The sequence below is a fragment of the Sander lucioperca genome, chromosome 13 (assembly GCF_008315115.2).
Source record: "Sander lucioperca isolate FBNREF2018 chromosome 13, SLUC_FBN_1.2, whole genome shotgun sequence".
Lineage (NCBI taxonomy): Eukaryota > Metazoa > Chordata > Actinopteri > Perciformes > Percidae > Sander > Sander lucioperca.
In genome coordinates, this window is record NC_050185.1 from 34,256,334 (window position 1) to 34,280,202 (window position 23,869).

The window sequence follows — 23,869 nt, forward strand, 5'->3', positions numbered from 1 at the left end:
GTAACATACAGTTATTAGCCCTTCTGTCTTATTTGTGTCTAACTAAATCAGTTGTAGGCCTACACCATAGACTGTATATATACAGTCTATGGCCTACACACAGTCCTGTTCAACTTCTATCTGTGGACATGTTATGCTGTTTGTATGCACAAAAAACAGCATAATGCTTATTGCGTTGTTATCAACGGGTATTGCTAACAATGGTCTCTTAATACATCCATGAGCTAACCCCACAATAAAAAAATCTGACTTGAAATTTTTTTTTTTTAATTCGACTTGTAAATGGAACATTCAACTCAGGTGTGACGTCATTCCCAGCTCCGGCTTCGAGGAAAATGGAACGCACTATCATTATTCCCATATAACACAGCTGCCCTGATGCACTTTGATTGACAACCTTTTTGATAAATAGGCCTACTTTATCAGAAAAAAAAACATTCTTGCAAAATGTAGTAGAGGGATTTGTGGATTGGGGGGGGGGTATATTTGTACAAGATGCCCAGAATTAGTGACACCCCTGGTCAAAAAAATTTGACGTAGCCCACAGTAAAATGCGCGAACAGGTTAATGTGACTCTCCTAAAGCTTAAATGTATGTGAGAGTTAGCATAGCTAGAGTGGGAATTTTCAGTTTAAACCAAGTGTTTTCCTGGACAAAGTAAAGTGTAAAGGGTTAAAGATCATCTCGGCAGCAGATTCAGACTCATCAGGTTTGCTCTCCAGTATAGTTGCATCGCTCCGCGGGCAGCGCTGGCTCGATCCGATATTTTAACTCGCTGTGGATTGTGGGAGTCGAGGACATTGCCCAGGCTTGTTCCCGGAGAACCGGAGACATTTTTTCCCCGCTGTGTTTTGTAAGTAATCCACCGGGTCTGCACACCGTCGTGTCTGGTTAAGTACGGTCTCTCATTGTCGGCCGAGCCAGTCTCCGTTCGCCGAACTGAGCCGTTAACGTTGCCATTTCGTGTTTTACTGGCATGGAGGCCGAGAGCGGAGACTGCTGGAGCTGGCAGGCAGGGAGGGGAGGGAAGGAGGAGAGGGCAGCTGCCGCCGCTCTGCCGGGGTTATTTCCTCTCGAAAGCTCGCTGACCTGAACAGGAAAATGTCCCCAGTTCGTCTGACAGCTCGATTTTTAGCCGTGTAGTCGCTCAGTCTGTGGATAAAATACATTTACATGTGCGAGACATCCGGCGGGCTGTTGACATGCGGAAATCGTTGTCAGTGGCCAGCAGAAAGAAATACCCAGTGAGGCGGTTAAACCCACCTACACCTGTCCGGAGAGCAGACATGCCGCAGATCTTCTATCTACTGGTCAACGTTACGTTCAATTGGCACGGTTAGCGTTATGGTATATGTATCGTGTGAAATCCTTGCATTACAGCAGGTTAGCTTTTGGTGGAGCTAATTAATTATCAGTATCAGACAGCTAATTGGTGTCTGCATCTGGTACAATAAAAATGATTTCCATCACAATTATGTTTACGTCATGAAATTATCCACGGATTTTACTTAAAATATTAGGTTTTAGTTGAGTTTAACCCACAAAACAGCCATATGCATGTTTCAATTTAATAATTGACCATTCCCAAGATGTCAGGGTGCTAATGGCAAATATCCGTTCACAGCAGTGATCAGACAGCAGCATAGCTCTTATGATAATCCATGTCTTTTTACAGCTAATGTGACATTAAGGCTGCACTTTGAGGGTGATCAAAATAAAAACACAGAAAAATGTCATTGTGGATCTTGGGCAATCAATCTATAAAATACTAAAGTCTGATGAAGTAGGCTACACTTTAAAACTAGATGCATCCAGGGGATTTATAGTTGAGAGAATGAAAGCACATAATTAACTGCTGGAGGACTTGAGAGAGGGTGACTAGACTTATTATGAAGGGCTTAGCCCTGAATGCATAATAACAATATTCTTTATTATTACTGTAGAGTGGGAGTTTAGAGTTGGAGTGTTGGGATGTAAAACCTATTCAGGATTGTATCATCTTTTGTTTTTTATTAAATTTAAGGGGCCAAAATATCAAACCTTCAAAAACTGAAGGTTATTCAGGAATTGCATTTAGTTTGTTGTAAGCCAGCCCCAGTAAAATAGCCTACTGCTTATTTATTTAACTCTTTATTTTGATTCATTACTTCCTGTGGGAGATATGTCCCAGCTTAACACTGGGATTTCATCTAACGTTAGGCATGTCTGCAGCTTTCTAGTTTGGGAAAGATTTCCTCTGTTGTAGCCTCAGTTTGTGATTGCAACCGGTAAGATGAGCGTATGTTTTCACATCTGGCCAAGACATATTTAAGAATGAAGTCACATTAGGTGTACTCAGAACTGAATTACTGTTTATTTGGTATTTCACTTACCATGAAGAAATGTCATATTCAGATTTGTTAATGGATCATGGTTGTTGTGTCCCTGCAGAGCCTGACACAGGTAGCGGTCTCAGAACCATGTCCAGCCGAGGAGGAAAGAAGAAGTCAACCAAGACATCCCGGTCTACCAAGGCCGGGGTCATCTTTCCTGTAGGACGCATGCTGCGCTACATCAAGAGGGGCCTGCCCAAATATCGCATTGGGGTGGGAGCACCCGTCTACCTGGCGGCTGTCCTTGAGTATCTTACTGGTAAGATTTATTCTCTAGTGAGAGAATGATAATATGTTGTGATACTTTTCTCACAACATTTCTAACATGAGCTTCAGCGTAGAGATATGACGGTTTGTGATGAGGAAGCACTTTAAAGCTGTACTTGCTCTTGCAGTCCAGTTGTAGGAATTTGCTCAATTCTTATGTATGTTAATTAATGTTTACTCTATACTAATTACATAGAATTAAAGAACCACATGAAAGTCTATTATTGTTAATTGAGGTTACCTCTGCATTCATAGGCATGAACTGATTTTCTAAACCATTTGTGCTCTACAATGTTAATTGATTTTTTTTTTTTTCTCACCCATGTAGCTGAGATTTTGGAGTTGGCAGGTAATGCAGCCAGAGACAATAAGAAGGGTCGCGTCACACCACGACACATCCTGCTGGCCATCGCCAACGATGAGGAGTTGAACCAGGTCAGCTGCTGCACGTATCTTATACAAGTTGCATTTATGTAAACTTGATATCATGTCAAGTTCATTTTGAAGCTATCTAATCTGCCATTCGAAGGACATTTACTAAAAAACAACGTATAACATCATTGTCAACTATTTTTCCAATGCAAGTTTTTAGATTGATTTCTTACCTTCCAGGCAGTTTTTAATTTTGTGTTCCTGTTTCAGTTGCTGAAAGGTGTGACCATCGCAGCAGGTGGAGTCTTGCCCAATATCCATCCAGAGCTGCTGGCTAAGAAGAGAGGTGCAAAGGGAAAACTGGAGACACCCGTCTCACCCGCCCCAGAGAAGAAACCCAAGCCAGTCAAAAAATCAGCAAGCAAGAAAATGAGTGGGAAAAAAGCAGGAGCGAAGGCTAAGGTATTGTTTAACGTGAACAGGATGGTGTTTGTTTGGCTGCTTAAAAGCACTAGAAACATTTAATTGAACCTGTTTAACCACAACGTTGTTGTTGTGGTACGCTGATCGATTTATAAGCCAGCCGTGTTAAAAAAAGTTACGCAAATTTAAAAAATCTACAAAAAACATTTGTTTACTATTGAAAACATACTCAATACCCTGAGCAGGAACTCCGAAACTCAGAAAGGACTGTTTCATTTTAATTTACATATACAGTAATTGGAAGCAGGAAAATGCAAATTGATCTCAGTTCCATAGACATGTCATACTAAAACATGTTACCACCAGTTATGTCTGGAGCAGCCTATATTATCTTTTGAGCATTCAATCCTGTACTTTGAGTCGTTTGGGAGTCTAAATCTTGACATCTGATATCCAGCATTTCCTCCCCCAAGATGAGGACTGATCCTAATATTTAGCTATTTCCTGATTGGATCCTAACTGGCTTTAACACATGACAAAAAGTGATGATGTCCAAAAGTTAGAGCATAAATTATAGGGACTAGGATCCAATTTTTTGAAAGGCTATTCTGCCTGCATATGTATTCCCAGGGGTTCCTTCTCAATACACTTTGCATAAACTGTACATATACAGGACGTTACAGGTTGATTGGTTTACATGTTTTAGTGAGGAGAAAATTAACCGAAACATCACAAAAACGTTTTGACATTTTTGATAGGCAGGGAAAAGTTGAATTAACACCCACAACCAAGACAAATCTAATTAAAGGCACAGCACTGAGACAAGGTGTTCTCGTAGAACAGCTTCAGCTGTGATACTGTAGCTGAACCTGATCTCTTACCTCTCCACATGTATGTGTCAACATGTATTCTTTGTCCTCAACAGAAGCAGGGTGAGGTGAGCAAGGCGGCGTCAGCAGACAGCACCACAGAGGGATCTCCAGTTGACAGCTTCACCGTGCTCTCCACAAAGAGCCTCTTCCTGGGTCAAAAGGTCAGTTTCTGTCTGTTAAAATGTACTAATTCAACACAGGTCGAAGCTAAATACATCATAAACCACAGGCGAGTCACTACTTAATGATTTAAGTTTGGGATGAACAGATAGCTTACTCATGCCAGGCTAAAATAAGGCTTATAAAGAGGTAAGAGTTCTAGACAAATATCTGATAACTTGCAAATACATGAAGTAAGACATACATACATACATAATGTATACACGTGGTAGATATTAGGACTAAAATTGTCTCTCAAAAGACTTTCGTGTTTTAAAATGCAGTGCCATACATACTAAGAGTGTTAACATTTCAGTAGTAAAGAAATAAGACATTGTATGTCTTTATTTTTTTGTAAACCTATCTCTGTTTTGGAGAAAACTTGACATCTCATTCTTGATGAGCAACCAGATTAATCAGATCAGTGCTCAGGAAAACTGTAAAAACAAAGATATTTTTTGTAATTTGTTCAGCCACAGGGGTTATAATTAAAGACTACAAACTGTTAGATCTGCCTCCTTAAAATATTCATCCGTTGCTATTCTTTTATTTATACGTTACTGTCATAACTGAACCAGATTTAAGAGGTGAAATCAAGCAAAGATGATGTGATAATGTAATTAGTTATCTGTTTCGTCTTTGTGATATTTTGTTCTATAAATGTAAGTTTCCATCACGCTGTACTTCCTAACAGGTCTGCTATAATTCACCAGACTTCATATAAGGGCTTATAGTGCTACACAACAGAGCGGCGCGCTACGCTTTAACTGTAATAGTAGCAACCATGAATGTTGTGTTGCTTAATGTATCAGATGTGGCAGATCTGTAAGCTCCCCTCGCTTTGGTCCTGCTGAGCATAAAAACTTCTTTTTCAAGTTTTTATTTTAATTTTATTTTAACTGAAACATGGAAGTAAATTTGCCTAAAGTCACATCTAAGCCTTTTTTTAATGTTCAAGATCACATAATCATCAAGATCAGAAGCTTATGAAAATAGATTTGAGTTTGAAAAACATAAAAGGCAGAGGGGGAACACAGTTGTGTCTAAGAGAACGAATGACTCAAGAATGATGCAAGAAGTGTCACTAATTCCCTAATTTCAAACTGATTGTGCTGTCTTTGTGCTAAAAACTATATTATGTGTGCTGTGTTTAGCACTCTGACAATAGTTTGGACCAGTCTTTTTTCCAGTGTCCTCTGTGATTTTTTTTTTGTTTGCCTCTCACTAAAGCTTGTGGGTAGTGTAGTACAACATAAGATTAAACACAAACAGATAGGAGAGGATTAACTGATGGTTTCTATAGAAATACAATTTATAGTTGTTTCACAGTCTGCAGAGTCATGAAAACTCTCTATGACACTGTTAAAAAATCAAATTAACTGTTAAAATCAAATGCCAAATTAATTGCCCTCCACAGGAGAACAAATGTGGGAAATTTACTTCCAAAACTCAACGTTTCAGATCAACTTTAACTGCGGGTAATGGCACTGCATGCTTTGGTCTACCATGCATATGCTAATACTAATATATTATTTAATACTGACTAATAATCCTGACGTGATGTAAAGCAGATTTTGCTTTTGAAGCATTATGACGCATACCCCTTGCTTGTGGTTTTATCACAAGTCTTTTTGCTTCTTCACCATGAATTAATTGATCTTTTATGAACCTTGGAAAAAACATTACAGTCTGTAGTGTCAGAAAACATGTTAAACATATTTCAAATTACAGCTTGTTATTGCCTATTTCTAAAGTCCAAAATATTGCTGCTTACACATGTTGTCTTGGCTCATGGTGATGGTTAACACACATTCCTAGGTGTATTGCATTAATTTGAAATCAAACTTAAAGTGATTGACTTTGATTGTGGAATAGATTACGCTACACTCAGTAGCAGGAAGTATTTGTCTGCTGTTTTATTTTCTTCATTAGTGAAAGTGCTCAGTGCTGACCACAGATGACAGCAGCTGTTTGAAATCAGTGGATGATAATCAAATGAATGCAGTTAACCTCCCCCTGGTTAAGATAATGAACCCATGGATAGAAAAGCTAGTCTGTTTTCTGTTTTATAGACTTAATTATCTCAACTGCACTTTTCCTGCCCAAGTGTTCAGTCTCAGTCACACACTCCAAATAACCGTTCTGCTGTCACTGCTTTCACTCTCACTGCTTGTGGGATGATTTGTGCTTTTTTATTTCAAAGTATTAAGTTTAAATCCTTGGAGGCGAAAAGTGGTGTTTACTAATTAATCTTAGACTCTGGAATACTAACAGGATGTGGCATATGCATTGGAAAAACTTAACATTTAGAAGGATACTTTGACATTTTGACTTTTGTTTTAGAATATTCCCTCAGTCTTGGTAGAAATTGCTGGCTTTGAAAGTGTGCGGTACAGCTAGCGTTTAACAAACAAAATATTAATAAACTGGAATTGTCTTTGAAAACCTACAGTAGATAGTAGGAATATAAACTGACATTATATAGAAACAACAGCACTAAAGGGACATTGCAAGACATAAGATGTAGACAAAATAGACATAAGATGTAGACAAAATGACAAACACTCAACAAACAATCCCTACACTCAACTGAAATAATTACAAACACAGCTACAAAGATGGGTAAAATTAGATGCCATAGAGCTTATTTGACGTTTCACTGTAGGAAAAGCACAGGTGTAAATAATCAAACTATTGATGGTTGAATTGCATTCAGCTGCTTCAGTTTCACGGTCCTGGTATTGTTGCATGCTGTCCCACTGTCACTCTGTCATGGCTTAATGGGACACTTAAATATAACAAAGACATTGTTAATGCTATTAGTAACACCTGTGCTTTTCTTACAATGACAAGTCAAACTGTCTGCTGTGAAAAAGAGTATATATTATATTCCTGTGGGTTAGTTTCAGCTTGTGACCAATGTCCCTCTTGGTTGAGGCCATTTGTATGTGTGGTCCTAATTATCCAGGCTCTTTCCATTGGCATTTAAAATAATTTAGCGTGTCCTAATCAATGCCCCTACATGCTGCTCTCTTTCTACCTCTTTTAGTTGTCACAATGTTGTGCTTATCCAGAGGTCTGATTTAATGCTGACTAGTCACGCTTGCCAGACCTATCCACAGTGCTGCAGAGTAAGGTCTGGCCCCTCCACAAATACACTCCTGGATAGGAGAAAAAATGCTCTAGGTTGTTTGCATTTCTTTAAACCAATCACAATCGTCTTGGGCAGCGCTAAGCTCCGGTCGCAGCGACGATGTATCTGCAAATTGGTCTCGGGAAGGAACTTGTTTTCACCTCGCGAAAGAAAACGGCACATACAATATTAAATGAAGTTATCTATTCACACAATACAGTTACTTAAGCTATTTAAATTAGCTGGATACATGGTTAAATGTAATTTGCTCTTACCAGTTTATCACCGTGTGTATTTTGCCCGTAGCAAATCCCTGCCAATCAGTCCCAAAACATCCCAGTTAGATGGTAAATACCGTAAACATATTCTTTGTACATCTTTAAAATCCTTCCCATAAAGAACTAAGCAGACCTGCCTTGCATGATGGTTGCATGATCTAAATGTTATTTAAAATGTGCCATTTTAAGCGAATAACTTGCTAGCTCGAAGTGTGTTGATGTTTTCCGAAACCAATGACGTTTAGCAAGGCGAGGGACATCCGGGCGGAAGATTCGGCGGCAACAGATGTTCTGGCGATTATCCGGTAAATGAATTGTCGTTGATTAGACTAAATGCTGACTAATGCTGATATAGCAGTAGCAGTTAGCAGTATAACCTTTTGTTGCAGTGTTTTTGTACATGAGGTTATTATTTTCTGTTTCTTGTGTACTCCTGTACAAAGAGGCTGTCAGTCCACATCTAGGCTTTACATTTCACGTCACTGCACACCAAAACATTAAGCATTTACTCACTGTGTGCTTTCAGCTGTAGTGAAGATATGTTGAATGTCTATATATAATGTCAGTTCTATATATCATCAAAAAGTCAAGGTATCCCTTTAAGCCGTGGTGTGAATCTGGTTTTAATTGCTTTGCTTCCTCCCCTGTTCCTTCTTGCTCTCCCTCCTTCTCGGCATGCCTCCCCCCTCCCCCGCTTCCCACCTCCGCAGCTCAACCTCATTCACAGCGAGGTCAGTAACTTGGCTGGCTTTGACGTGGAGGGGGTCATCAACCCCACCAATGCTGAACTTGAACTTAAAGATGATCTAGGTGAGCTCCCCTAGCCCAAACTCTCTGGTCTCAGTGGGGTTTGAGATGATACAAATCCTTGAATGTTCAACAGCTTGACAACTTCTCCTAAACTAAATAATCAGTGAATAAAGAACTGTCAGAAAAAAAGTTTTAGACTGCTGGACTAGTTAGAAGGACCTTCCTGCACCACGTCTATTTATTCACACTGTGGGCAACTTAGTTGATGTTGTGATCATGTAGGACAGATGTTGGAAAGTGGAAGAGATATTTGAATCACAAATGTATCACTGGTTGTTTTGATTATTTAAAACCAATTGAAGATCTGACGACAAAAACAATTACAAAAATCCAGGTGAAAACTGAGGGTTATTGGTGCCTTCTCTGAATTTTTCTCTTCACTTTCTATTACTGTGCTGAGCTTTTTTCAAGTTTATCTTAATCATATTAATCTATGGACCCATGACATGTTGCTCTTTGGATGCTTTTATATAGACCTTAGTGGTCCCCTAATACTAGGGATGTCCCGATCAGGTTTTTTTGCCCTCGAGTCCGAGTCATTTGATTTTGAGTATCTACCGATACCGAGTCCCAATCCGATACTTCTATAATAATTCAACTTTATAATACCTCCAGACCGCAGACATACTTGCGCTTTCCGCTTCAAGCTGCTTCCGTGTTCTACTTTGCCGGCATTTAACCAATAGCGTCTCTGCAACAAATTGATGTCATGCCGCACGCGTTGCTGTTTCTGTGTGGAGTCAAAAGGGTCTAACTCTGTGCCACTGCATAACTACAGATGTGTTAAAAAATAATGAGAATATATATACATATATATCCGAGTCCTGATCGGGAGGTAACGTCTGATTCCGATCGAGTCTGAAACCACATGATCGGGCCCGATTTCCGATCACGTGATCGGATCTGGACATCCCTACCTAATACTGTATCTGAAGTCTCTTTCCCGAAATTCAGCCTTGGTGCAGAATTACAGCCACTAGAGCCAGTCCCACAATGAGCTTTACTTAGGATGTGCCATTTCTGTGTCTGTAGCTATTGAGGAGAAGAGAGGGGGGGGGGGCAAGGTGGAGAGGGGGGGGTGTGGCCTTGACCATCTCATGTGAAAGCCATGATGCCTCTCTTTCTCATGGGTGGGCCAAATTCTCTGGGCGGGCAAAGCAGAGAAAGGGGAGGTAACCTTGGTCCTTGTGACCTCATAAGGAGGAGATTCCAGATCGGCCCATCTGAGCTTTCATTTTCTCAAAGGCAGAGCAGGATACCCAGGGCTCGGTTTACACCTATTGCCATTTCTAGCCACTGGGGGACCATAGGCAGGCTGGGGGAACTCATATTAATGTTAAAAAAATCTCAAAGTGAAAATGTCATGCCATGGGACATTTAAAAAAACTGATATTTTTGGTAAAAATTAGCTTTATGTTTAATGCAGCTACACAACCTTTAATAACCTTTAATGTTGCTTTGATATTGGCCTTATAAACATCTCCGTACTGTAAATAAAAGCTTGGTCAAATGTCTCCGCGGACGGCAGCCTCGGTGTTGCGCTCTCTAGTACTTTTTATTTTTTTGTTTATTTTTCAACTCTCCCTCCCTGGTTATGTTTTTATCTTTGTCTAGCTTTGTTGTCCTTGTTTTAGCTGGATGTCTTTTCTGTGTAAGTACATTGAGAGCAACGAAAACCGGAGTGATTTACAGTAAACCCTAATGAAGGATGCAGCCATTCGAAATGAATGAAAAAACACTGGACACATATGATTAGCTTTTGACGTCTGTTGACTTGGAAAAACCTCTGGTACAGCTAACGTTCCTCGGCAGAAGTGCTTGTTGATGATTTCTGGACTCTCAGGAAATAAAATAACTTATTGATGGTGTTGCTCGCGGTGTGAATACCTGGTGAGGATTATATCTTTGATCTTCTTTGACCTCAAGTAACTCCTCCCGCTCTTTGACTGAAAATGACAGATGACAAAAAGACAGATTTTCTCTAAAATACAACTCCCAGGAGCAAGACATTAATTTCTGTGGAGACATTCAAGGATTTTTTTATCGGAGCCCCTAAGAGCAGTGATCACGCTTGCTCTTCCCATCGGTAGATGTGTTGAGGTTCATTCCAGGTTGTCATCCTTTCAGATGGCTATCAGCCATTTTTACAATGTTTGATAATAACTCTAATTGCAGGACAATTTTAGTAATGAAATATAGCATCAATTTACAGAAGAAAAACATGACATGAACCTGTTAGTTGCTCTCTGCTGCCTGACTGTAAGGGCGGTGGCCTGGAGTGTGATCTTAAACTTCTTTGCTCATTCATATGAGCCAAGAAATCAGGACGACACAGTAAGTCAGAAAACTTCAAAACAATTAAAAACTACAAAAAAAACTTGAAGATTTTAAAATGCACTCTAGCATGCAATCTTGTGCGATGATGAGTGTAAAGAATTGACTGTATTTCTGTCTAAGTAAATCTGGCTAACTGCAGTCCTGCTTTCTAATTACATAACATGACCCACCGTGTCCTCAGTTGCCTCCTTGTTTCCTGTGAAGTCCTCAGCCAATAAGGAGCGCGCTCACTTCTGTCTCTTTTCTTCCTGTTCTTCTCTTTCATCCTTTTTTTTGTTCTACTTTTTTTGTCTCATCTTGTTGCTCCTGATCTCTCACACACACACACACACACACACACACACACGCACACACACACACACACACACACACACACACACACACACACACACACACACACACACACACACACACACACTGTGTTTTTACCACCATGTTGTTTGGCTGTTGTCTGTCATTGTTGTCATCTGTAGTTGCAAGTTGTCAGAGCCGACATTTCCATCGTGGAGAGCGACGCTGTCGTTCACCCGACCAACTCCTCCCTCTATGCAGGTGGTGAAGTAGGTAAAGGAACCATTGAAACCACAGAGACCGCGAGTGCCTGTCCGTCTGCTCTCTCTTTGCATATTCTAGATGGTCTGCACTGCAATCTGTGGACAAGCATCACAGCAGCAGCACAGTTTTTATTCTGCATTGTAGGTTATTTAGTCAGTTCCCAAACACCCTGCTGTTCTACTGTAAATGCTTCACTGTAGTATTTATGTAATTTGATCAAACATTGACTGAAATAACTATTACTCTATCATGAATGAAAATTGACTTGCAGAGGCTTGAAATGTGAAAGCAGGGACTATTTTATGTATGCAAGGAAGTGCGTGTGGGAAACTCCAGTCTCCCAGGTTTGAAAGTGAGCTGCCAAACTGCATTGCAGTAACACGCTATGTTTTCAATAAACTTAACCCAGAAGACGTACTCAATATAGACATTGTGAAAAGGATTATTTGAATTTGGCAGCTTACTGTATTAAAAAAAGATTCTGGTGTTTGGCATCTTGTTTTCTCAGATGTCAGAAATTCTTGCATTTTATGCACCAAAAAAAGTTTTCAAAGCCGTTCCTGATTGCAACCAGGGTGTGTCTCTCAAAGCAGGATTAATGAACTGCAACTGAACTGAAGCAGAAAGAACTGCTTGGATTATTACACCAACCCTTGCATTGTTTTAGTCTGTGCGCCCGATATCTTCGCAACCCTGCTTCGTGAGACAAGCACCTGCATTAGCTATGAGACACAATTCTTATCTGACCTTCCCAAAAACATTAAACGACTACAGTAAGATCCACTGTCTCAAGCAACTTTCAATTCTTTGCAAGTTTATTTTCACATCATACAGGCACACGCTACAGCAAGCCTGCAAATGTGTAAAAGCAGCGGCATAGTCCCATAACATTGGTGGCCCAATGTGTCGCTGTAATGCTTTACCCACTGATGATTCACCTTTACAGCTGAACCACTGAAGAAAATATATACATTACTTCATTATGATACTCTTAATAATCATCTAATATCCAGGTGCAGTGTTAAACAGAAACATGATCTACAGAGAGCAGTTGAGTGCATCATGTAATGCATACACAACTGTGTATTTCTGTCCCCGTAATCCTGAAACCATGCTGCTGCTGTTTGTTGATGCTGCTTTGATCCACTTGGCTTTAATGTGGGCGATCTTGAACTCGCTTCATTTCCTGTCCCCCTGGATTGTGCTGTCTGTTCAGCTGGTTAGAAAGAAAATCCACCAAGTTTTTTACTTTGATTTCCTCAAGCCTCAAATTAAAGCTCCTGAGCGTTGATCACTGGTCCTTTGAATTAATGAGTGAGTGAATGTTTAACTATTTAACAATTAACATTTCATAATTTAAAGAGCTTTTAATCACTAACTTTTCCTTAAAGGGCTGATATTAACCTTGTTGTATTTTCTCTCCTGTCTGGTTTAAATGTTATTGCAGCCAGAACATTGAATTGTCTGGCTCTGGTAGATTTAAATCACCTCTCTCCTCTCTGGTTTCCTTTGTGGTTTTTCTCTTTAGCTCTGAGTAAATCTGAAGTAGTGTGATCCGTGTGGAATGAATAATCAAAATAAGTAGGAAAGAAAACATTTGCTCTCTCAGTTGTCTCAACTTCTAAATGTATCTTCCTCCTCTTCAGAGTTGAACTTGAAATGCTTCCTTGGCTGTTTGATTTTCAATGTGTATGCGAGCAAGTTAACCAAGCTTTTACATTTTCATTTATAACATGCTGCAAACCTTTTTCTTCCTTTTTTTTTTTTTTAAAAAACACACTCTTCACTCTCTAATTTGGAGTTAAAGGAATACCCTCAGTCCACTGCAAATAAGCCAGTATGTGAGGACAGAGGGAAGTAATTAGGGACTGCGGCTTTAATACTTTAGTTTAACTGACTCAGAGTGAGTCATTTGGAAAATAGCAGCCTTGAATCTTTGCACTTCATTTGTGAGGTAACAGAGACTCTGTGTGCGGCATTAGCTCAGAGATTGAGAGAGAAACCAGGTGAAATGATTGACGGCATTGTTGTCTGTCTGTCTGTCTCTGTCTCCATGTCTGCCTGCTTGCCTCTCATGCCTGTCTGCATGACATTGCCTCTCTCCTCTTCCCTGCTATCTGTCCATCAGCAGTATGTGAGGATTTAATCACTCCAACCCTCTCCTCCACGTATAGGCTCTGCTCTGGAAAAGAAGGGAGGGAAGGAGTTCACTGAAGCGTTGTCGGAGTTGCAGAAGAAAAACGGCCCTCTGGAGGTGGCTGGCGGTAAGTGCGCGGAGTAGATATTGTCAGGATTTGCCTACCAGTACCTGCTGCTTATTGTGTGGATAGTAAAGGGATTTAAAAAAAAAAAAAAAATCTTTTTATACAAAAATCAGACTATGACATTTCTGCCTGAGGAGCCTGGAGCTTTTGACAAGTTGGGGTTCGGACACTTTCATTATTAAATCAACCTTGATCAAGTCAGGCTTTGCTGTCGTGACGTTGTTACAAAATTCAAACTCCTCAAACAAACAATTAGACAAACACTAGATCACAGTTATTCTCAGTAAAACAAATGATGGGGCATGGGTAAGACTTTCTACTGTAAGTGCTATCTAAGGGGTATGGCTGCCTTTCATCCTGTATAGCAGCAGCTAAAATCTGTGGTGATGAGTCGGTTTTTAAAAACTTGAAACTCTGCTCCAGCTATACTATACTTATGTTTTCCAACAAGCTTCAAAACTACCTTGACCAATCTTGATTGTAGATTTTGTGATCAGAGACACCCTCCTGCCGTTGTACAAAGTGAAAAGAGAAATTCACAGAGTTCTGTTTAAAGACACCTTCGCTTTGCTGCAGCTAGTAAACGTCCATATCCACTTGAGGAAAAGGGTGTGAACCCCAGTTGACACCACAAATCATTATGCTTTGGGCAACACTGACGTTTCATGACTTTTTTTTCCCAATGTCACCATTGATGGGGCTGAAAAGTGCATATTGATCTACTCAAGCACCACCCAGCTCATATGACAGTGATGTCAGTGTGTCCCGTAAATCTCTCTAGACACACGCACGCACACATACACCAAACTAAACAGGGCAGGGTCCTTTTGGCCTCTGCTTCCATGAGTTCACCCACTTTCACACGACCAACTCTCTTTCTTTTAAAAGCTAAGATTTGCCAGAATCATTGAACTTTTTAGAGAACCGGTGAATAGTTGACTATTTCTGTAAGACATTTCTTATTGGCACGTTATATCTGTCCTTGGCGACTTTCGTCTAAAACTATAGCCATCGGTCTTCAGAGAGCCATATTGTTTGAGCCGTCAGATTATTTTATCCTTCAGTCCATTTGTCTCCACTTTGTCTTTCTGTCCTTCTCTTATTCTTTCTCCATCTGTCTCTCTCATTATTCATCACTCATACTCACTTTTTCAATCACTCCCCACCTTTGCCACTGCTCTCTCTCACATTCAGCCAAGTTAGCTTAGCATCATAATCCCGGTCTCTGTGTGGAGCTTGTAAATATATTACCAGGTGACTGAACACCGAGCCAGCAGAGCCTGTCGGGGATTCTGGGGATCAGGATCAGCAAAACGGTCATCCTGACCAGACCTGGTTCAGAACAGCCATCAAACAAGTTCTTCAAGATGTTTAAAATACTTGTAAAAAGTGTTTGCTCATCTGGATTTTTTTTGGAAAGAAAACTTCCCTATTTCAAGGCCAGGCAGGTACCAGCGTTACTCCCCAAGTTATTTAAGTTAAATTCATTTTGTTTAATATTCCAAAAAAAGGTACAACTTAATTTATTTTATAATGCATGGTTCATTCATAAGAGAGATCTGCTGCACACATAGTAAAATAAAAATGTTGGATGACAAAGAATATAAAAATTGGGTTATTTTGCTGTGATTTTATCACTCGTAATCAGAGGCATTTGCCTGGGAGGCAACTTTTTTTTTTTATAAAGGTGAATGAGAACTTGTTTACTGTATTACTTGGCAATGAGCCATTTGTTTAAGTACCCGGTTACACCAGAAAGTGCCACATCAAAGTGAATTTCTTGTGAACTCTAGAGTTGTAACGATTAATCGAGTCGATCAACAGAAAAATAATCAGCAACTATTTTCATAATCAATCATTAAGGTAATTTTTAAAGCAAAAGTGACAAACATTCCCCAGTTCCAGCTTGTCTTTTATGAGGATTCACTGCTGTTCTGTTAGAGAGTTTGGGCTATTCAATTCGGGCTTTAGATAACTGTGACGGACATTTTTCACTGTTTTTTGGCTATTTTTTTTCCCACCCACAGAGTAGGGTAGGGAAGTCAGAAAGTATTAAGAGACAAACTAACCCATTGTTGGTTTTGGTCTTTTGTCCTATTGTAATTTATTGACAGAAACAATTCTGTTGCACACAGGAAGTAATGATTCATATTTCTGGCAGCAACAGCATAACCTTTTTTGTTTTTTTCTGATTGAATGAAATAATAAAATAATAATAATACATTTATTTATTTTTTTTATAGCGCTTTTCTAGACACTCAAAGACGCTTTACAGTTTTGGTTGCATAGATACAACACACAGACAAGGTACATAGACAAGGTTACATAACAGAGAAAAGAAAACACATAGGTGCATGGACAAGCAGAGGCAAGCAAGAGAGGTGGGCAATGAAAAGGAGGGAAAAACTGGGAAAGTCTGTCAACAGGAAAATGCAAGTTCGAAGAGGTGAATTTTGAAGGATGGTAGGGTGTTTGACTGTTGGATGTGGTCAGGGAGGACGTTCCAGAGGGTGGGTGCAGCAGTTGAGGAGGCTCTGTCATCCCAGGTCCGGAGCTTAGTCCTGATGGTCTTGAGTGCGTTAGCATCGACGGACCTGAGGAGGCGGGCGGGAGTGTTGCGGGTGAGGAGGACGGAGAGGTATGGAGGGGTAAGGTTATTAAGTGCTTTGTATGTGAGAAGTATTTTGAAGTTGATCCTGTGTTTGACTGGGAGCCAGTGGAGGTTGTGGAGGACAGGGGTGATGTGTTCTCGGTGTCGGGTGGAGGTGAGAAGGCGGGCAGCTGAGTTCTGGACGTATTGGAGTTTGTTGGTTGGCTAAATTGACAAAAAAAGAACGCCACTCACAGCTCAAACTACGTCAACAGTAATGTTGCAGTACTGTCTGCATAGTTTGATTGACAGGTGATCGCCAGATGTGCAGTGCACAAACACCACCACACACTGTTCCTCCTTCCCAAACCATAAAACAAGCAGGCAGTCATGAAAACCGTAATCATCATCATCATCATCATCCACACACTTTAGCTCACAACCAGATCACACATGCAGCGCGACTGGCTCTTGCTCTGCTGTGTGAAGTCTCTCCATCCTCTCTGTGTGCCATCTGGAAATAAGCTCTTCCTCAGCTTTGACTCCAGTCCAGTCACACATTTGCTGTGGGCTAATAAAATCTGACTGGAGGCTTTCTCACTTCACAGAGTCAGGGGCTTTGGCTAAGGTACACTGTCTACAGCTGCTGGTTTGACTTCTACTTCTCTCATGTCTTCTCTCCGTCTCTCCGTTTCCTTTTCTCTTCTTCTCTTCCTTGTTCTTCCTCTTCTCCTTTTCTTTGCTCCTCTTCAGCTGTCTGGAGAAGTGATTTCTCCGGCCCACCTCACTGTAATACCCTGGCCAAACCATTTTAAGCTCTTGGAGATTTGCTGCATACATTTTCCACAAAGCAAAGTGTTCTTTTAGCATCTCGGGCCTCCAGGGTTTTGACATCTGACGAAACTGGTTAATGAAGCTGATTTTGACGTAGACAACGGACGTGCCATGAGAAAAGTTAAAGTTAGAGTTGAATAAGTTCACTCACTGTCTGACAAAACTTGCACAAATCTAGCAAAATATGACGTGGTGTCTCCGAAGAAAAAAATGTTTAAAGCACTGTTTTCACTAAATAATGCAGGTCACAGCTGTGGGTGACGACAGACATTGTTCTTTCATTTTGCTTCATTATGTTTTCAATGTTGTACAAACCATCATGTAAACATTTATTCAACAGCAAAAATATTTGCAGATAGTTCAGAAGTGACACCACATTTTTCCATTTTCAGTTTTTGGCCTCACTGATATCCAGTTTTCAGTCTTTTTTTCATAGTGAGGTTTTAGAATATTTTAAAATGTTATTGCCACTTAACTAGCTCTGGCTTTTTTCGAACCATGATGATTTGGTGCTTATCTCTGTTTTATATAATTTTAAAGTGAATACCTTTTTATATTTTTGGACATTTTTGGATTGAGGATGTCAACTTAGGACTCATTTTTGGAAAAAAATTTCACAATTTTCTGTACTAGACTACAGTAGATAATAATTGATGAATAGAAAAATATTTTTGTCAAAGCCCAAATATGATCAATCATAGATTCTTAAGTATTCTGATTATTATATGAATGTGCAAACAAGGGACAAGTTTGCAAAAACATAGTGTTTTCACTTACCAAACTTTCTACCTGAAGTAACTAAGTTTCCTTTCTGCTCCCCCTCCTCCTCTGCTTTGTGCCCATTTTTATGTCCTCTCCTCTTCTTACCTGACTAACCACTCTTCATCCTCTCTTCTCTCCATCCCTCAGCTGTGTTGACCGCCGGTTTCGGTCTGCCTGCTAAGTATGTCATCCACTGTAACAGTCCAGGCTGGGGCTCCGACAAGTGTGAGGAGATGTTGGACAAGACGGTGAAGAACTGCCTGGCTCTGGCGGATGAGAAGAAACTGAAGTCTGTGGCTTTCCCCTCCATTGGTAGCGGGAGGTAAGAAAACACACATGGAAAGAAACACACCTGACATCATCGTGCAATCCCTTATTGTGAGGCGTTTTTGTCTTCATCTAACACTAATTAACACCCAGTTTGTCCTTTTTGCTAAAGATTACATGCTTGTAAAAACGAGGTGCTGTTAGAAAATGTAATATTATCTTAACCTAACTGACAGTATGCATTAACAACATCAGCTCAAGGGCGTTTTCAATCTGGCTTTAGTTTAGTCTGACACTGGAGGTGGTTTGTGTGGTAATATGAACACTTTTTGCAAACTTGGTTCCAGACCAAGTGTACCTGAGTTGACCTGAACAAGGTGATCTATACTCCAACCGGAACAAAATCCCTTTCACATGTCTTAATAACATCATGAGTGGCATACTTGCATCGTCAGCAGTAAAATGTTCATGCCCGTGCCCATTTTCTCTGTGTAAGTCAAAACGGGAGTTGACATGGTTCCCTGGCAACGGTGGTAAACACCTCCACTTTGATCAGGAAAGATTTACACAAACATGCCATGTGTTAGAACAACAGTAAGAAAGTGTGAAAGCAGCACATGGCAGGTCAGAGCAGCAGATCACAACCTTTTTGGGTTGAAGAAACGTCTACTTGTGAACCCTCATCACAGGTTTAATACTGTGTTTACTGATGTTCCCTTCTCGGATTGTTTCATGTAAATAGTGTTAGAGGTCTGAGAAGGTAAAACTCTCCAGGATTTAACAAAAATACATTAAAGATTTTGAGAAAAGGCTTCAAAGCTTAACTAAAAATTAGTTCAGCAGAAATATAGCCACTGTAGCAGCGTTGCTCTAGGGCAGCGGCGACGCTAAATATAAATAAATAAATAAATGCATGGTTTTGCTGCACTGTTAGCAAAGCATGGCTGAGTCAATTACTGAAACAAAGGCAAGAATATACATAGTGGTGACCACTATTCGATCTAAGGAGCCGACTGCCAATCTCCCAGTCGAATCGCATCTGTCTCCTTGACTATCCCTTCGCGGAAAAACAGCTGATTGTTGCACACCTCTCTCTCTCTCTCTCTCATTCACTGAGAAACAGCTGATCTCAATTTAAAGGGGCTTTATTGGCATGGGAAACAGACTATTACATTGCCAAAGTAATTGTGAAATAATTTTGTTGTTGAAAAACATTATTTACGAGCATAAAGTGTAAACAGAGCTGTGTAACATTGTAATCAAATATATATATATATATATATATATATATATATATATATATATATATATATATATATATATATATATATGAAAATAGGTTAAGTATAACTAATATACACATAGGCCTATATATAGAGATCACTCTTCTCTGGGGGGGGGGGGGACCACTACCACTACCACTGCTCTAGGGTCTGTCAGTTGCTCCACCACTTTGGTCCAGAATGTATTATCTCAACAACTACCTATCTATCTATAAATTGCAGGAACGTCTGTGTGTGTGTGTGTGTGTGTGTCTTTCTGTGTGTTATGCGCATATCTCTAGAACCGTTAGTCAGATGGATTTCAAACTTGACGGGTGTCTTGCTATGGGCACGAGTAAGTGCGGTGCCAAGTTGACTTGACGTTGTTTGGATTAGAAATGCAAAAGATATCATTAAATATATATCGGTAAAAGAAGCACACATTAGCTTTTGCCGCACTAGCCGCTGGCCACTCCCCCTCTCACACTACACAGCACGGCACCTCAGACCCACAAAAAATGTGCAAAGTAGCACTACTTTGGACTGTCTTTGACTTTGAATAAACAAACGACAATTCCCGAATTCAAGGACGTTTCAGAATCCCACACATGCAAAGCACAACCTGCTACAGAGTTTTTTGTGGCAGACAGAGCGTGGCACTTATAGGCAGGCTACCAGACACTGTTTTTGAGTCACATTGTTGTCCGTGTTTGGGGGCGTGTTTGATGGGAAGGTAAAATGCACGCCACATGCAGAGCGCTTTACAACAGCGGCGGAGGGGTGTTACCGCCTTTGACTCTTTTCCTGCTTCCAACATTAGCTACAAGATTGCTGGATATACCAAACTAACTTTTCTTCACTTTCCTGGAGCACGAGCAGATAGCTGAAAGGAACATTGCAACTGTTAAAGGCGAAATAAAGGCGCTACGCTTTTCCGTGTCTATTTTTTCACTAAGAGGAAACTCAACAAAAAGCCATTTGCCAACACAAAATATCAAACAAAAGCCAGACACTATATAGTATTAACTTGCTGTGAGCTGTAGCCTACATTCACCACTTCTAACCAGAGGCAGAATATAACGTAATCTCGGAGATTATTCCTTCACAGCGCTGTGCAATGCGAGAAAATCTCAGAGCTGAACCGGGCAGACACAGCACTTTTCATCAGACTCACCCCAGGTTAATTATTATACTGCCAACTAATAACATAACCGTCGCCAAAATACCCCCGCAAATCAAATCCCCTACTTCACAGTTAACTGTCAAGCCACTAAACCTGTATGGAAATTAACACCGCTTCTCTCTCTTTCTATTTTGTGATTACATTCTGAATCTGCAACGTTCTCTGTAAGGTAAATCAGTAAGTTAGCAGTAGGGTATACAGTGGAGTTGCACATTAAGTGGTTTGGGGTCATTCTGTAAGTAATCTTGGGGTACAATTTGCAGCAATACCACAGGCCAAGCAATCAGCCTGTTCCAAACAGGCACATTTTCAACGGGCACTGCACTAGTAGGACAAATTGCAGTAACTTTGGTGATCCTGAATTTTCATCTAGCACCCCCATCAGCCTCAGCTGTACTTTGTGCTTCTATTTGGCAAATGTTAGCATGCTAACAAGACAGATAGTGAACACAGTGAACATTATACTTGCGTTTAGCTCAAAGTACCGCTGTGCCTACAGCCTCACAGAGCTGCTAGCATGGCTGAAAACTATTCATCTTTTCTTATTTCCCATCTTGTTAATATTGCGAGCATTCACCTTTTGACTTGCGAACCCTTGTTGGGTCCGAAACCACAGGCTGGGAACCACTGATTGATGGGGGGGGGGGGTCAGTTGAAGTCAGGTTTACACTCAGCTTTACAAACAGCTTTAGAGTGATTAACACTTCTGAAAAACTTGGAAAAAGTCAAATGCATGGTGAAATATTAAACATTTATTTTCCAAGTCTTGAGCCTGGATTTAAAGGGTTTTACCATTTGAGCAACTGAAGGCTCACACTCATGCTCTTTAGGCTACTGAAACAAATGCAGTGAAGTCATTTCTAATGATGTATTATGTCTGGTACTGTCCAGTTAATAACTATGTTTGTATGTTGACCTACAAAATGACAAGTCTCTCCAGTGTTTGACCACAATTAACTGTGTGTGTGTGTGTGTGTGTGTGTGTGTGTGTGTGTGTGTGTGTGTGTGTGTGTGTGTGTGTGTGTGTGTGTGTGTGTGTGTGTGTGTGTGTGTTCTTCTGTTAGGAATGGCTTCCCAAAGCAGACTGCAGCCCAGCTGATCCTTAAGGCCATCTCCACCTACTTTGTGGCCACCATGTCTTCCACCATCAAGACCGTCTACTTTGTGCTGTTTGACAGCGAGAGCATCGGGATCTACGTGCAGGAAATGGCTAAGCTGGAGACGAGCTAAAAGAGTTTGGAGTATTCGCCTCCTTGTCCCTTTTTTTTCCCCACCCTGTTTTTTTCCTTCAAGGAAATAGGAAGGTGTTTACTAGTGATTTGTTTTATTATCAAGAGAAGAAGAATCTTTCTAAAGGCCGGGAACTTGTTTTTGCATTATGTTTATATTTTTTCCTATATTGTTTTAAATTTCTTATTTACTTGTCACCTCTGGCGTTTAAATGTAAAAGTGCACTGTTCATTCTGCGGTCTTTTAATACAAACGGTGCCCTACAAAATAGATTCACCAAGTGAAAAGACTCACTTTAAGATTTACTTTACTTTCATATACGGTAAAAGATGTTATGAGAGATAGCTACAGTACACCTCAATTACCAGGCTTCCATAGAGGTCTGATGAATACGGGTTCATGCATGTAATGGCAGTAAAGATAGTAAAAACAGCTATTCTCTTTCTTTTCATATCAAAAACATAAAACACTAATTCAGTGTAATTTTTGGTATTAATTCTCTGTTCATCTCTTGTTAACAGTACTGTATAATAAAAAGGTGAAGTTCAGTTTGCTGTACTTTGGTCTTCAGGAGACTAATATAGCAGAACTATGGAATGAGTTTTTGGTTTTGTGTTGTGTGTTGCAAATTCCTGTTTGCCTTTCTTTACACAGGCAAAAAATTAGTTTCCTTGTGTGCTGCAGAGACCTTGAATAAAAAGACGTAATTAGTTAAATGTGTATTATAATCATCCTGGTACCAGCGTCATGAGTTTACACTGTAAACTGAACACCTGTTGGTTGTCATTTACAGTAAAAATAAATCATTTTTTGACATAAAATGGTAGAATTTGAGGTTTTTGCAGGGCACGAATGGTTTATATTGTGTGTTCCTATCAATGTTTATATAGATGGAGTATTTGTGAAATGTTCTAGAAAAATATTGGACTGCAACAGATTTTTTATTTTCTGTTTTAATTGAGTCTAAAAGGCACAGGTTGTTTAAAAAACAAACAAGTGAGAGAGTTTTTCTTTGTGTTTTGTCTTTGTTAAGCCATAAAACAAATGTACTAATTTTTGCTGGAAATAGAAGCTCTCTGCTGTTGCTTTTGGTTTGCTTTTTGATTCAGCTGCCACAAGATGGCGCCGTGTAATCAAGAATTGGATTTTTCATCTCAGCCATTTTCTGTGCAGCAGCAGGCCTCTTCACACAGACTCTGTTTGATTTAAGTTGGATTTGAATTGGGATTGACGGACGTATATATGACTGCTCTGCTGCATTTGGACTTTTCAAAAGCCTCACTTTCTTATAAAAAAAGAACTATGTAAAATGCTTTCTAAAGAATTGTTACAATTGATTCTACAAAAGGTCTGTACACACTCCGGTAATAAAATACCTTTAAAAACATAATGTTGTCCCTCTTGAAATTATGAGATCATTTTGTGCTTCGACCTTAAGGATGCTGCCAGGAACTGTGGACATCATAGTGTGAGAGTGTGAAGTTTAATTGTAAGAGAAAACTTCATTGTCCCCCATGGAAACAAGTGTGTGTATGTGTGTGTCCTTGAGCAAATAATAAATCCATCTCCAATGTAATAAAGTAAGCATAATTTGAAGTGTTGCAGAACAAATGGCAGAAGGATGACATGCTACATATATTTGATTTGACTGAGAGCCACATTCAAAAGCCTAAGGATTCCCAGCTCAACTTCCACCTCTACGTGTGTGTGTGTGTGTGTGTGTGTGTTTCTGTACTGTACTTATGAGGACCAAACGTCTCAGTGAGAGAAGAAGATTATTAGTGTGAGGACATTTTGATACATTGGTTAAAGTTGGGCATGGAAAAGCTTAAAGGAGCTTAACGTTTGTGTAACACTATTGTTTAGGAATAGTATGCCATTGTTGCTAAACTTGATAAC

At 40.0% G+C, this 23,869-nt stretch overlaps 1 protein-coding gene across 8 annotated transcripts; it reads left to right on the forward strand.

Moving 5' to 3' along the window:
- Positions 1 to 479: 479 nt before the first annotated feature.
- Positions 480 to 23,349, forward strand: LOC116056004 (core histone macro-H2A.1). Of its 8 annotated transcripts, none has more exons than XM_031308097.2 (10): positions 483 to 853; positions 2,431 to 2,631; positions 2,968 to 3,074; positions 3,282 to 3,473; positions 4,363 to 4,467; positions 8,587 to 8,686; positions 11,576 to 11,587; positions 13,753 to 13,842; positions 18,176 to 18,350; positions 21,805 to 23,349. In XM_031308097.2, the coding sequence occupies exons 2-10, from the start codon at positions 2,460 to 2,462 to the stop codon at positions 21,968 to 21,970; spliced, it is 1,119 nt and encodes a 372-aa protein (XP_031163957.1). In that variant the 5' UTR covers positions 483 to 853; positions 2,431 to 2,459; the 3' UTR covers positions 21,971 to 23,349. The 8 variants fall into 8 exon arrangements, 6 of the variants coding, with proteins under 6 accessions (XP_035864866.1, XP_035864865.1, XP_031163957.1 ...); XM_031308096.2 differs by having other exon boundaries at positions 498 to 853; positions 4,360 to 4,467; XR_004899205.1 differs by lacking the exon at positions 8,587 to 8,686 and having other exon boundaries at positions 488 to 853; positions 4,360 to 4,467; positions 11,497 to 11,583; positions 21,805 to 21,886.
- Positions 23,350 to 23,869: the final 520 nt, after the last annotated feature.

Coding starts and splice junctions, on each gene's coding strand:
- LOC116056004 (XM_031308096.2), top strand. CDS start 2,460: ATGTCCAGCCGAGGAGGAAAGAAGAAGTCAACCAAGACATCCCGGTCT. Junction 2,632..2,967: donor TGTCCTTGAGTATCTTACTG/GTAAGATTTATT, acceptor TCACCCATGTAG/CTGAGATTTTGGAGTTGGCA. Junction 18,351..21,804: donor CCCTCCATTGGTAGCGGGAG/GTAAGAAAACAC, acceptor TTCTTCTGTTAG/GAATGGCTTCCCAAAGCAGA.